Here is a 13,999-nt window from a genome sequence, read left to right as displayed (position 1 = left end):
TTCTTGACGTTCAGCTGTAGTCCTGCTTTTGTGCTTTCCTCTTCAACTTTTATCAGCATTCGTTTCAAATCATTACTGGTTTCTGCTAAGAGTATGGTATTGCCTGCATATCTTAAATTATTGATATTTCTCCCTCCAGTTTTCACACCTCCTTCATCTTGGTCCAGTTCCATTTTCCATATGATGTGTTCTGCATATGGATTAAACAAGTAGGGTAATAAAATACACCCCTGTCTCACACCCTTTCCGATGGGGAACCAATCAGTTTCTCCTTATTCTGTCCTTACAGTAGCCTCTTGTCCAGACTATGGGTTGCGCATCAGGACAATCAGATGCTGTGGCACCCCCATTTCTTTTAAGGCATTCCATAGTTTTGCATGATCTACACAATCAAAGGCTTTGCTGTAATCTATAAATTACAGGGTGATTTCCTTCTGAAATTCCTTGGTCTGTTCCATTATCCAACGTATATTTGCGATATGATCTTTACCCTTTCTACGTCTGACATTTCTTGCTCCATATATGGTAAGAGCCTTTGTTGTAGAATCTTGAGCATTACTTTACTTGCATGGGATATTAAGGCAATATCCGTGCATTCCCTGGCATCCCCTTTCTTTGGAATTGGTATGTGTATTGAACGCTTCCAATCTGTGGGCCATTGTTTAGATTTCCATATTCGTTGACAAATTATTGTCAACAATTGGGCATATTCAGTCTCAGTAGCTTGTAGCAACTCTATTGGTATGCCATCTGTTCCTGGTGTTTTGTTTCTTCCAAGTATTTTAAGAGTAGCTTTCACCTAATATTCTAAAATTTCTGGTTCTTCATCATACACTTCCTCCATGAATGAATCTGTCATCCTGTCATCTCTTTTATAGAGTTCTTCAGTGTATTGCTTCCATCTTCCTTTTATTTCATCTCAGTCAGTCAGTGTGTTCCCCTGTTGATTTTTCAACATCCCTACCCTTGGTTTAAATTTCCCTTTAATTTCTCTAATCTTTTGGAATAGGGCTCTTGTTCTTCCCTTTTTGTTGTCCTCTTCTATTTCTATACAATAACTATTGTAATAGTTCTCTTAGTCCCTACGTACTAGTCGCTGTATTGTTGCATTTAGGGTTCTAACTGTGTTTGTGTCTCCTTTTGCTTTTGCTTTCCTTCTCTCTGCAACCATTTTAAGAGTTTCTTCAGTCATCCATTGAGGTTTTTCTCTCTTTTTAACTAGAGGTATTATCTTTTTGCATACTTCCCTGATAATGTCTCTGACTACATTCCATAGTTCTTCTGGTTCTCTGTCAACTAAGTTTAAAGCCTCAAATCAGTTCCTTATTTGATCTTTATATTCTTCTGGGATGCTATTTAAATTGTATTTTGGCATTATGATTGATTTGTTGTTTTTCTTTAGCTTTACTCTGATTTTTTATATGAGCAGTTCATGATCTGTACCACAGTCTGCTCCTGATCTTGTTTTCACAGAAAGTATAGAACTTCTCCATCTTCTGCTCCCAATTATATAAACAATTTGATTCCTATATTGACCATTTGGTGATGTCCACGTGTACAGTCGACTTTTCGGTTGCTCAAAAAATGTGTTTGCGAGAAACAAATTATTGGCTTCACAGAATTCAATAAGCTTTTCTCCTGCTTCATTTCTATCTCCTAAGCCCCATTTCCCCACAATTCCTAGTTCTTCCCTACTTTTGCATTCCAGTTCCCCATGATTATCAGCACATCTTGTTTTGGTGTGTGATCAATTTCTTCTTGTACTTCTGCGTAAGAGCTCTCCAATTCCTCTTCTGCATTTGCCATTGGAGCATACACTTGGATGAAGGTTATGTTAATAGGTTTCCCATTTAATCTCAGTGATATCACTCGTTCATACCTTGCGTTATAGCTCCTAATTGTTTTTGCTACATCACTTCTCACCATAAAGGAAACCCCGTTTCTTCTTAATTTCTTGTTTCCTGTATAAAATATTTTGTATTTGCCTGATTGAAAATGTCCCATTCCCGTCCATTTTAATTCACTCGCACCAAGTATTGTAATGTTGATATGTTCCATTTCTTGCTTGACAATTTCTAACTTTCCCTGGTTCATACTTCTCACATTCTATGTTTCTATTGTGTGCGTTGTACAACTCCGGACTCTCCTTTTGCATCTGTGCGCATCAGCCTCTGGACTTCCTTTCGGCTTTGAGCCAGCTGCATCATTAGTCACAGCGGTACTCGTACTTGTCCTTTGTTCTTCCCCAGTAGCTCGGTGAGTGCCTTCTGACCTGAGGGTCTCATCTTCCAGCACTATCTCATGTTGCATTTTGGATACTCTGTTCATAGGGTTTTCGTGGTAAGAGATATTCAGAGTTGTTTTACTATTGCTTTCCTCTGAGTTTGGATGCATCTTAGTCTGGTGTCTCAGCTTTGACCATTCCGCCTTGGGTGCCCCTGCTAGGAGTCTAGCCTCTTGGTCTAGACTCCTGATGGCATTGCTCTCAGCTTCTTCAGCACTCTCAAAGACCCTCACCGCGTTAAGGTGTGCATCTTAGAGGGGAATTTTCAAAAACAGCTGCGGGAAATCACTACATAAAAATCTAATCTACAACGATAAAGAATAAGTGAATTAATGGAAAATTTGGTACCAAATTCAAATTGAGCAGAGTTCTAGCACATTCTTATATTTAACTAACTTTTAGAGCAGACCCATTGAAATTAATGACCATGGCTAACTCAGGTCCATCAATTTCATTGAGTCTACTCTGACTAAAATTTAGTTGAATACAACCCCCTGCTTCTAGGAATACTAGTCCTCCTTTTTGCTATTTCATTCCAGCTACAGAATTTGGAATTTGAAAGAATTTGTAATTTTAGGAGAACAACTTGGACTGTAGAAAAGTAATGATTCTTGGTAAATCATTGCCCGTTGGAAATCCATCTTCCAGATCTAGTACTATGAGCATACCAAAACAATTTAAACCAAAACAATAGAGAAGCATTAATTGTTCCAGAAGCTAACCTCAAAACATGTGCTATGGAAATTAAATCAGTTTAAGGATTATAGTGTGACATCCAACTGTCATACTCAGAATAACCCATTTAAATCAAATGTATGTATTGATTTCAGTGGGTCTGCTCTGAGTATAACTTAGTTGGCTTTCACCCATATTTTTAACCTCCTACTGTATACATGACACATTCTGCCATTCATTTGTATGAGAAAACGAAGGATAAAGTTTTCTATGCTAGACAGTTGGAGAACATAATGTAAGTTCTGAATAATGACAGACTGACATTAGAAAAATCTGGATGAAAGGAATTTTACTTTACATTGTCATATGAGTGAATATTTTTGTTCCAGTCCTTTCCATTTTTTCAACTTTTCTACTGCCCTAAGTATCTGGATGAAAAGAATCTCAAAACAGTTCTAAAACATATGGAACAAACATGACAGGGTTGTCTAGGCATGGAGGTGAGACAGTAGCCTCCATCTGGTGCTGCCCAACCATGTGTAATAGAAACTGTGCAGGGTTTTTGTTTTTTTTAACTACCTTATGCTATTTCATGTAGACAGTGATAGGTCACTCCCTTGGGACTTGCCTTGTGGTAAGTTGATGTACAAGTCGTAAAACTTGAACAATGCCAAGAAGTCACTGAAAGTGGTGACTAATTTTTTAAACGTTCTTCACCTCACATTTCCTTCCACTTGTTTCTTGAAAATAAACTTGTATTATCAATTAATTTAAGCAGTATTTCTTACTGTTTCCAAAAGTTCCCAGACACAACACCAGTGATGACAACAACAAAAGCAATCAGGATTTTTGTCCTTCTCCCTGTTAGTTCCCTCTTCCTAAGTTATGTAAGCATTGAAGCCAAAGGGACTGCCTTGTGTGGATCTAGAAGGGACATATGTGCTCATAAGCTATTGTATAGAATAGGATGGCATACGGTCATAATGATGAAAAAATAAGTCTGTAGGAAAACGTGTTGAAAATAAATGTAAGTGCATGTAAGTTGGTGACTGTAGGTACAGCATAGGAAGCATCCAAGAAAATGCATGTTTAAAATAAGAAAGAGAGATCAGAGAGATCCAGCTAAAGAACATTTTTGGTTATGTATAACCAACAAACCAGGAGCTAGAAATATGAACAGAATGAAAATATGAAAGGGCATTATTGTGGAGTTTTCAGGCAAGTTGTTTTGTGATGTAATATTACCCATATCTTAGATAACAGTGCAGTTATATACATGTCTACGCAGAAATAGGTCCCATTGAGTTTAATGGCTCTCTAAAGTGCCTGATTAAGTAAGTAGATTGTGGAAACTTCAAGAGTATATGACAAACCCTTAGCAGTCTAAAGACTATATAGTATGAGACACAATCAGATGCCTGCTTTTCCTCCAGGACCACTCCATATATTTATTCCACTATTATTCCAGGTTAAACAGTCATGACTTCACCCAAAGAATCTTGGGAACTGTAGTTGGTGAAGGATGCTGACAGTTGTTAGGGGACACCTATTCCCCTCACAGAGTTAAAATTTCTAGAGTGATTTAACAGTCACTCTTCCCAGAGAATCCTGGGAATTGTAGCTCTGTGATGGGACTTGGGGTCTCCTAACAACTCTCAGCACCCTTCACAAACTACACTTCCCAAGATTCTTTGGGGAAGCCATGATTATTTAAAGTGGAATAATACTGGAATAAATATATATTGTGAATGTGGCCAAGATGAACTGTCCCTTTCTCCACCACAGAATCATCTACTAACAGTTGCCTTCTGAGAAGGATCCAGATGAAATGATATGTTATAGTAGTGTGTTGTATTTATTTTTATGATTGCATTTTGATTTTACTTGTAAAAAGCCTTGTGGGAATTTATCTCCTTAAAAGCGGAATAATGATGATGGTGATGATGATTCAACTTAGTGGTATAGCCCCATAATAAAGAGACAAGTAGTCTCTGATATCCACTTCTAGCTAATAAGAATGAGAACATCTTAGATGATAAAGAACAATCTGTTGAATCATTGCTTCTTTTTAAAGTGTTAGCACAAAAAGTAATCTTAGATGGAGGCAATTGTCAAGTTTGACCCTGCAGTAAAGCATTTACAGCTCAATTGCCTTTCTCACCATAAGCTTTTATGGCGAAATAGTGGCAGCTGCTTAATAGAATATGATGTCTGAATTATTTGGCACTTCATGACATTTCATAGTACAACTCCACAAGGGCTTGATCCGTAAGTGAATTGATGATGCAACAGACCCTTTTCAAATTGTCTATTTGGTGCCATATGTGCTGTATAAAGTTTCTAGTTAATTCCACTGCACTTTAAAGGCTATTTGCAGCATTTTAGAGTAATTTTGTGTCATTTTCATGGAGAACATGAGATTGTGGCACACATGGAAATTCAAATTGAAATATTTATGTAAAGTAAATGATCAAATCTAGGTACCTTTGCATTCAAATGATATTCTGAGGGTGTTATTGTCACTAATGTACTTCAGCAAAGTTTGATGTGTTCTTGATTTTAGTTTGACACAACTTTTTTTTAAAAGAAAGCTAGATTAGAATTCCAAAATGTTCCTGTTCCTGAACTAAAGTGAGGATCAGAACATAACTGTCCACTGGATTTTTCACATTTCTGAATATTGCAATACAGTTCTTGGGTCAAAAATGTATCAAAATATGTATTTAAAATGTGCTATTTTGAGAGAAAATAAGTTTTAAAGTGCATATTTAAGTAAGTATTTAATGTGAATTTTTCTGTGGATATTTTTTAAAATTGCATGTTAATGTGGAGCAGGATGGAATGGATTGCTGGGGTAAACACACGTGAAAGAGACAGAACGAGAAACAGACTGATTCATCCATTGCTATACATCCTTTTCTAGCCAGGTGTGAATTTGAAAGACAAAAGGGAGTACTTCTTTGCACAGCACGTAGTTAACTAATGGAATTTGCTGTGAGAAATTTGTTGTGATGTGGTTCCCATCTAGTTTGTGGTTCAATCCAGTTTAGGTGGGAATTCAACATATACATGGAGGATAAGGCTAGCAATAGCAACAAGTCATGATGTCTGCATGTTTGGGGACAAAACTGTCAGAAGGCTATCGCCCTCTTGTCTCAGTTGTGGGCTTTCCATAGGCATCTCATTGGCCACTGTGAAACAAGTTGTCTTTATTCTGATCCATCAGTGTCCTTCAAAATTCAGTCAATATATGCACATTCCCCAAAGCCTGTTGGGGATTACGCATAATGGCTGGAGAATGTACAGAATTCAGGTGATACATGCATATTCTCCAAATCCTGTTGGAGAATATGTACATTGACTGGGAAATGTGCACACTTCTCTCCTCATGGACTGTTCCAGGTAACTGTTCACTGTTTCTCAGGTTCCATTTGTGGGAATAGGTGACAATGCATACATCCAATCCAGTCCAGCAACATCTGCAGGGGTATAAGTTGTAATTGCTTTTTTTTAAAATAATGATATTTGTTATTTAATTGTTGTAAATTGTATTGCCTTCATTGATGTATTTTTATGCTTGTGCCTATTTTTTTGTAAGCTGCCTTGAGGGACTTTGGCCAAAAGGCAGGATAGAAATAATAATAATAATAATAATAATAATAATAATAATAATAATAATAAAGGTTTATGTGCACATTCTCCATGAGGCCTTGTGAATGTGCACAATAGCTGGTTGGTATGCACATTAACTACTCAATTTACATTCACCTTTTAATATAAGTAAACACACACCAATACAGATACAGACTGGGATTAAAATCTCCACTTTAAAAGCTTGTTGAAAAAGGAAGGCCTTCATTAGATGCCTAAAGCCAATACAGACGGCAACTATCTATTATCTAATGGGAGGGAGTTCCATAGGGTACGTACTGTATCAGAACGACCTGATTCCTGGATTGTACAAAACAGATCTACAGATGAGATGGTTTCTGCAGGAGGCCCTCTTCTGCAGAGTGCAGTGACTGGCTGATTGTATAATCGGTGAGATGATCTTTTAGGATCTTTTAGATTAAGTAGTTTCAAAGCATTTCCCCACCCACCCCTTTTTGTAGGCAAGTGACACTTTACTGGAATATTGAACCCATTTAAAAACAACAGCAACACTGTTGAGTAAGTAATATTTTAACCTTCACCAAATTTTATTTTCATTGTCTCTGGAAAGTTAGTATTAATCATCTTGGACACATAAATAAAAAATGATTTTGACATTGGATTATCTCATGAAAATGAGTACAAGATACATGTATAGCAGGCTTTAGACAGCCTTTGTAGAAGCTGCAATGCTGTTTTGTGCTGAAGGATTTAATTTATTTCCATGCCTGGGTTGTGATGAGCTGTAGCTCAGTAGTAGTGTGAATACACTGCATGCAGAAGCTCCCATGGTCAGCCTCATAAGTTTCCAGTGCAAAGAATCGGAGGTAGCAGATCCGGGAAACAGCAAAGTGAGTGTTTTGAAGAACCACTGCCTGGCATAGTAAACAGTACTGGGCTATATAGACCAATGGTCTGACTCAATAGAGAAAAGACAATTTTATATGTCTATATGATCCTCAATTAAGTCTGCAAAACTAAGTTCTATGAAAAGGACTGCAACCAAATAAAAACAAGTTTGAGAAACTAGGCATCTCCATAAAGGAATTTTTTAGTTCCTATGTCAGTGGGGAGTTCCAGATCAGGTACCTCCTGAGAGCTACAATGGACTCACCCTGAAATGCAAAGTGTCTGCTAGCTTTTCAAGGGAAGTCCTCTGTAAATTTCCTTTTTTATGAAATTTGGCACAGGGAAGAGTAAGCACACACACTTCTGCAAGCTGAATGGCAGAGTGTCCTTTAATCTCAACCCCTCCCCCGGATAATTAAGGGCTAAATTTAATCTGTAATTAAAGTGTTAGTTGATTAAGCTAATAAATAAATTGACTGAAGCTTGCAAGCCTTCTGAAAGCCTCTGTGCTCTGTTCATGAATTAGCAATTATTCATCCTTGCTGCCGTACACATGTACAGGTAGGTGACCCATTCAGGCACTTAACTCTCAGCGTATAAGTAGATTTATTCTATTTGATGGAAGCAATTGTGCAGGAAGCTAAAACCATGTTTTCGTGCTTCACTGGTTTACTAGACTTAAAATGATCAGTCTCTTTTAGAAATGAGAGGAACCTTTGAGACTGAATAGCATGGAAATAAGTGGATTTTACACTTACACTGGAGCACCTGAGAATAATTGTACTTTTCTTCTTTTTCCAGTCATTTTGCCATTGTCACAAATTTTCTTCCATATAATGATATGGGGCTCAAATGTGGACACAATCATCATGTGATATGCTGCTCTAAAAGAAGGACTTAGGGATACTAAGTTACTCTTGCATACTATCGTAACAATCCATGTCGGTGCCATGCACACCATGCACTGTGCTAGAAATCCATGTAGATAAAATGTCAGAGAAAATGTTTATGATCAGAAGGCTAGTAGTGACTGTTATATATGCTTTATAATATGTCAGATCATTTGTCCATCTAGCTCAGTATAATCAACACTGACTGGCAGCGGCTTTCCAGGGTTTCTCATGGTCTTTTCCAGTACTGCCTGGAGTGCTGTGGATTGAACTAGGACTTTTGGCATGCATTCTACTACTGAACAATGACTTGATAAACCTACAGAGGAAGACAGCTCTACACCTGGTGTGATGTTAAACAATTGGTGCAATTCAATTAAATAACAGTGCAACTGCAAGGATTACCACTAACACAAGGGGACTTTTGTCCCTCTCCTCTCCTTGCTTGTTGTTATGTGCCTTCAAGTTGATTATGACTTATGGTGACCCTATGAATCAGCAACCTCCAATAGCAATAGACCTCTCCTTGCATGCATCCCTAAATCTGCTCCGGAGCGTTGGGGGAAAACCCCAGAACAGTTTTAGGGGTATGTAGAGGAAGGAGAGGGGGATGGAATATTCACATTAGCACGGTGTTGAATACAACCCAATGCTATTCTGTTGTCAGTCAGTCAGTCAGTCAGTCTTAAAAAAGAGCATAAGAACATAATAACTACTTTGCTGGATCAATTTTAGCATTTGTTCCAGAACTTTGTTTCCAACAGTGGGCAATCTGTTGCCTCTGGCAAGTTTACAAGCAGATCATGGCAGACATTGTCATCCTCTGCTGTGTCTGTGGTCACAGTCTGTGGTCACCTCCAGACTGTCCCTATTTTTCTACAGGGATTCAATACCATACTGGAAAAAGTGTGGGATACTGATTGATTGACAGGAAATTGTATAATATAACCACAAACGAATCAGTACAAATGCTCAATAAAGAGTGGACTCTGTATAACTTCCATTCAAGATTTGTGCAAGCATATCAGGATGAATGTTCGGTAAATAGGTCGTCCAGAAGAGCCCTGTTCTTTCAAGCCTTTATCTATGTGTGCTTCTCTTAATGTTTGCCACCCTGGGCTCCCACTGGGAGGAAGGGTGGGATATAAATCAAATAATAAATAAAATATATATAAATAAATAAATGTTCTGCTTCTCAGGAAAGAAAGAACTCCTGTTATGTTGGGGAGGAAGAAAGAGGAAACTGCTGCCAAAATAAATCCTTATTTGCTAAGGCAGGGATGGGGAACCTGTGGCCCTCCAGATGTTGTTGGTCACCGACTCCCATCAGCCCCACCCAGCATGTCCAATGATCAGGGATGAAGAGAGCTCAAATCCAACATCTGGAGGGCCACAGGTTCCCCATTTCTGTTGTAAGGGATAGAAGGGGTACTTTGTGATAAGAGAGACAAACTATTTGGTATTTGTAGAGGGCAAAAACTCAGACTTTTTTCACTTCCCCAAAGCAACTTGCCAGTGTGCTACATCAGATAAAGTATCCGGCCTTCCCTAGGAGGACCCACGTTTAAATCCTGACTCAGCCATGAAGCTGACTGAGTAACCTTTGGCCAGCTATAATTTCTTAGGCAGCAACAGCTGGGGTGGGGAGCCAGAGCCACTTTTATGATGGTGGCATTGCTGCCACTTACTGGGACAGTGCAGGGGTAGAGAGACTGAGAATTCATGGGTGCACTTGTGGAAGCATTGAATTGGCTCCACTGGTGCACCCACACAGTCTTGACCTCACTACCACCCTTCCCCAAGCCCACACCACTCCAGTAAGTGGCAACAATACTAATGTCTGGATGATGGCTCCACCCATGCCCCATCACACCAGCTGCTTCTGCTCCCAGTCTGACATACTACTTGGGTGGGGAGATGTATCCTGAACTCCCTGGAGGAAGAATAAAAATGTAAGAAAAAGAAGTACAGCAACAACAGCTAATATTACATCTGGGGGTCAGGGTATTTTTCCTAGTAAAAATGTGCAGGATCAAACTGTTAGTAGTTTTGTGTTGGGAGAAAGAGGAGCTACCTGGACAGAAAAAAAATAAAAAGAAGGGATGCTGCTTCAAACACACATTCACATAGCCCATGTAATTAGAACCAGGATGAGTTATGATGGTTAAGTTGGTGGACTGTGCTTTCAGACAATTGTGTAAGCTTATGCTCATTAGAGTTTGGTCAGACAATATCTGAGACTTCCTTTTTTCCAAGGCCAGCAGCTTCAAGGTTTTCAAGGCCAGAGCTGTGCTCTGTGAACTAGCTAGCATACTTTCCTTGGGTTTTAAAATCAAATTTAAGAACTTTGAACAGCTCTGTCTAAGCTATGTTTAGTGTCCAGGACACTAACAGATGAAAAGTTTAAGGGCAGTTGAAAACTCACTGGGAAAATGTATTTTGACAATAACAAAACTGAAAGCAAAATTAAAAAGACTGAGCCAATGTTGCAAACTGGGTGACAAGTCTCCAAAACCAGTTGGGTTTTTCCCAACAGCTTGCCAAGAAAGTTCATAAATAGTAGTACTGAACTAATTTTGATAAGAGCTGAGGGAAATTTGTGTGTTACGTTCCAGCACCCAGGACTAAGCATGCAGTTGTTAAACTGAGACCACTTACACAGCTCCACTTCATAATCGTCATTCCAAAAGACCATAAACGCTGACAAAAGTCATGGTAGTTCAGTAGAGGGATCTGTGTGCATGATAACATTTCTATGGTTTGAAACACCTATTTTTCAGATTTACCTGATAGCTAAGCCCTGTTTGACATAGTGAAATTTACATCTGAGTAAACATACATAAGATCCCATCAGGCTTCTTTTCATCTAGCCTAGAAGTATTGGTTTTACCGAGAACGTATTTGCAAAATTGACAAACCCTGTTTAAATTATGCATGGTGCGGAAAATGTGGACAGTTTCTCATAATACTAGAACCTGGAATCATTCGTTGAAAATGGAATAGTGGAAAATTCAAAACAGACAGTAGGGAGTACTTCACACAGTGCATAGTTAAACTATGGAATTCACTATCACAAGATGTAGTAACAGCTGCCAACTTGGATGGCTTCAGCAGAGATTTAGATAAATTCATGGGGGATCAGGCTATCAATGACTACTAGTTATGATGGTTATATATTACTTCCATTATCAAAGGTAGTATGCCTCTGAATACCAGCTGCTGCGAAACACAACTGGTAGAGTGCTGTTGTGTTCATATCCTGCTTATTGGGTTCCTATAGTCACAGAATGCTTGAATAGATGAGCTGTTGGTCTGATCCAGCACTCCTTTCCTTATGTTTAAATGTTGCTGCAAAATTCAAAATCAAGATCATCTGAGTTTCATATTTGAACTCATGAACTCAGAAACCATGTTCGAACATGAGAACCTATCATGTAGTCTCAAGTAGCATAAGAGGCACCTCCTTTTTTAAGGTACTATTGACCACTTCTCAATCATTGTTTTTATATGTTCTCCCTCCTAGGTCTACATACAAACCACCACACTTACAATATCCATGAACCTAAGTGCTTCAGTGGCCCTGGGAATGCTTTATATGCCGAAAGTGTACATCATCATCTTCCACCCTGAACTAAATGTGCAGAAGCGGAAACGCAGCTTCAAGGCAGTTGTGACAGCAGCAACCATGTCATCACGACTTTCACACAAAACTAGCGACAGACCCAATGGGGAAGCAAAAACAGAACTATGTGAAAATGTAGACCCAAACAGTAAGTAATCCTGAACTTGTTGCGTTCTCTGCCAGTGCTTTGCAGGGGTTATGTTGAGAAGTATCTTTACTTTTAAAGCCCTTGTAAGTTCTTATCTCCTAATTTTAAGATTATACACAGATATCTAAAGGTGTTTTATATCCATAGGGTGCAGGGAACAGAATCATATTCAAATAGTATCAGAAAGTAGGAATACAGACTTAATGTAATCATCTATTGGGGAAAAATCAGGTGATTTGTTAGTGGGACAGAACTTGGCGATAGACCACTCAGAGGCCACACAATCTCTGTGCCAGATGTAAGGAAAAAGAAATTTTAAAAGATGCTTTCTTTTGATTTGTACTCTAAAGTAGATGGTAATTTGTGTTTCAAGGTACAACAACTATGGCTTTCCTTCTAAGAATCACACACAACAGATGTTGGCAGTGCTTAGTTAAAATCAGTGTTATTTCAATAGTGACAGGATTTGCATTTGTTTGTTTAGAAACCATTTTGGTTCTATGGAATATTGTCTATTCATAATTTTCAAACAAAACAGTGACATTTTATTCTTTCAGTGAGTAGAGTACTGTAGGAATGGTAATAGTATCTGTTTTTTGAAGTAAGAGAAATAATACTCTTCCTTTAATATCCTTGGAAAGAAACTATATTGAGGTTTTGGAAATATACAAATTACTTAAACTAGATTGATTAACAGGCAGGTGATTGATTAACAAATGTTGATTGGCAGCCCTAATTTATTATTTATTTATTTATTAAATGTATATCTCATCCTTCCTCCCAGAAGGAGCCAAGGTTCCTGTTAACTATAACACTATACACAAATGCAAATTACATTAGAAAATGTTGTAGTAGTTGTGGTTGTCTTCCTTAGAAAAGATTCTATAAACTCTACCTGCTAGTTCTTCAAATTTGTCAACAATGGTTGACAAGCCATATAATAAGAGTCAGTTTCAGGGAACAACTTTTAATATCGTGTGGAATATGGCATGACTTTTTAGTTCTGTCCAATGGAGTGTCCCAAATGCCTTACCAGTTAAGGAGATCAAAAGCCATTGTATGCAGTCAAGTTTCCCGCATTTGGGGAAATTGCAGGGGTCAGCACACCTAGAGTGCAATGGATAAGCTTCACTCTGGGAAAACCTCCTTCATGATCAAGATATCTCCCCTGGTGATGAACCAAATTATAAGACAGCCTTATGGGCTTGGCCTAAATGTGATTGACAACCACACATAAAAGTTCTTACATTTACATCTTGACTTTCAGAGGTATTGTTATTATGTCATGGTTTCTTTGCCATCAAGGGAGCCTTTAAATGTACGGTTTGTTTTTAAAAATTGAATAAAAACCCATAGTAGTCTCAGAATGGCCTCATGGAGTGGGCAGTTATTATCTATTGTCCAATTTAAACAAATTCTAAATAAAACAAAAAGCAAAAACTGCTGTCACTGTTGTTGGAGCTAGTACTATTGCTCAGGTATAGAGAGCTTATCTCTCATGATGCTTGAAGGCTACATTGTTACTTACGATCCCATAGGTAAAATAGGATTGATATCATTCTTGATTTATCAGCTCACCCTTTCCATTTCTTAGAGGAGTGCAGTCCTCTAGGAAATTGCCAAGAGCCAATTTATATGTGAGTCAATTAGTTACTGTTTGAGAGTGCCTTTTAAAATTGATGAAACTCTATATAAAACAGGTTAGAAGTATCCTGTTTTGTACACCTATGCAAACTTTCTTTCGTCTAGATGTACAAGATGTGCTGCCCTGGGCTCCTGCTGGGAGGAAGGGCAGGATATAAATCAAATAAATAAATAAATAAGAATCACCTGTCTGTCCCCCACAGGCAGGTCCATCTGCATTATTATTGTTTCTTTAT

At 38.2% G+C, this 13,999-nt stretch overlaps 1 protein-coding gene and 1 pseudogene across 2 annotated transcripts in view; one reads left to right on the top strand and one right to left on the bottom strand.

Moving 5' to 3' along the window:
- GRM7 (glutamate metabotropic receptor 7) overlaps positions 1–13,999 on the top strand; it is a 728,386-nt gene that overhangs the window by 658,178 nt on the left and 56,209 nt on the right. For both annotated transcript variants that reach the window (XM_061618542.1, XM_061618543.1), the window contains exon 9: positions 11,873–12,119. In XM_061618542.1, the coding sequence (XP_061474526.1) occupies positions 11,873–12,119 (247 nt within the window). The remainder of the gene's footprint in view (positions 1–11,872; positions 12,120–13,999) is intronic.
- On the bottom strand, positions 13,182–13,290 carry LOC133382628 (U1 spliceosomal RNA; annotated as a pseudogene).

The sequence above is a fragment of the Rhineura floridana genome, chromosome 3 (assembly GCF_030035675.1).
Source record: "Rhineura floridana isolate rRhiFlo1 chromosome 3, rRhiFlo1.hap2, whole genome shotgun sequence".
NCBI lineage: Eukaryota > Metazoa > Chordata > Lepidosauria > Squamata > Rhineuridae > Rhineura > Rhineura floridana.
The sequence above is the reverse complement of the archived record's forward strand: the minus strand, read 5'-3'. Positions and strand labels throughout refer to the sequence as shown.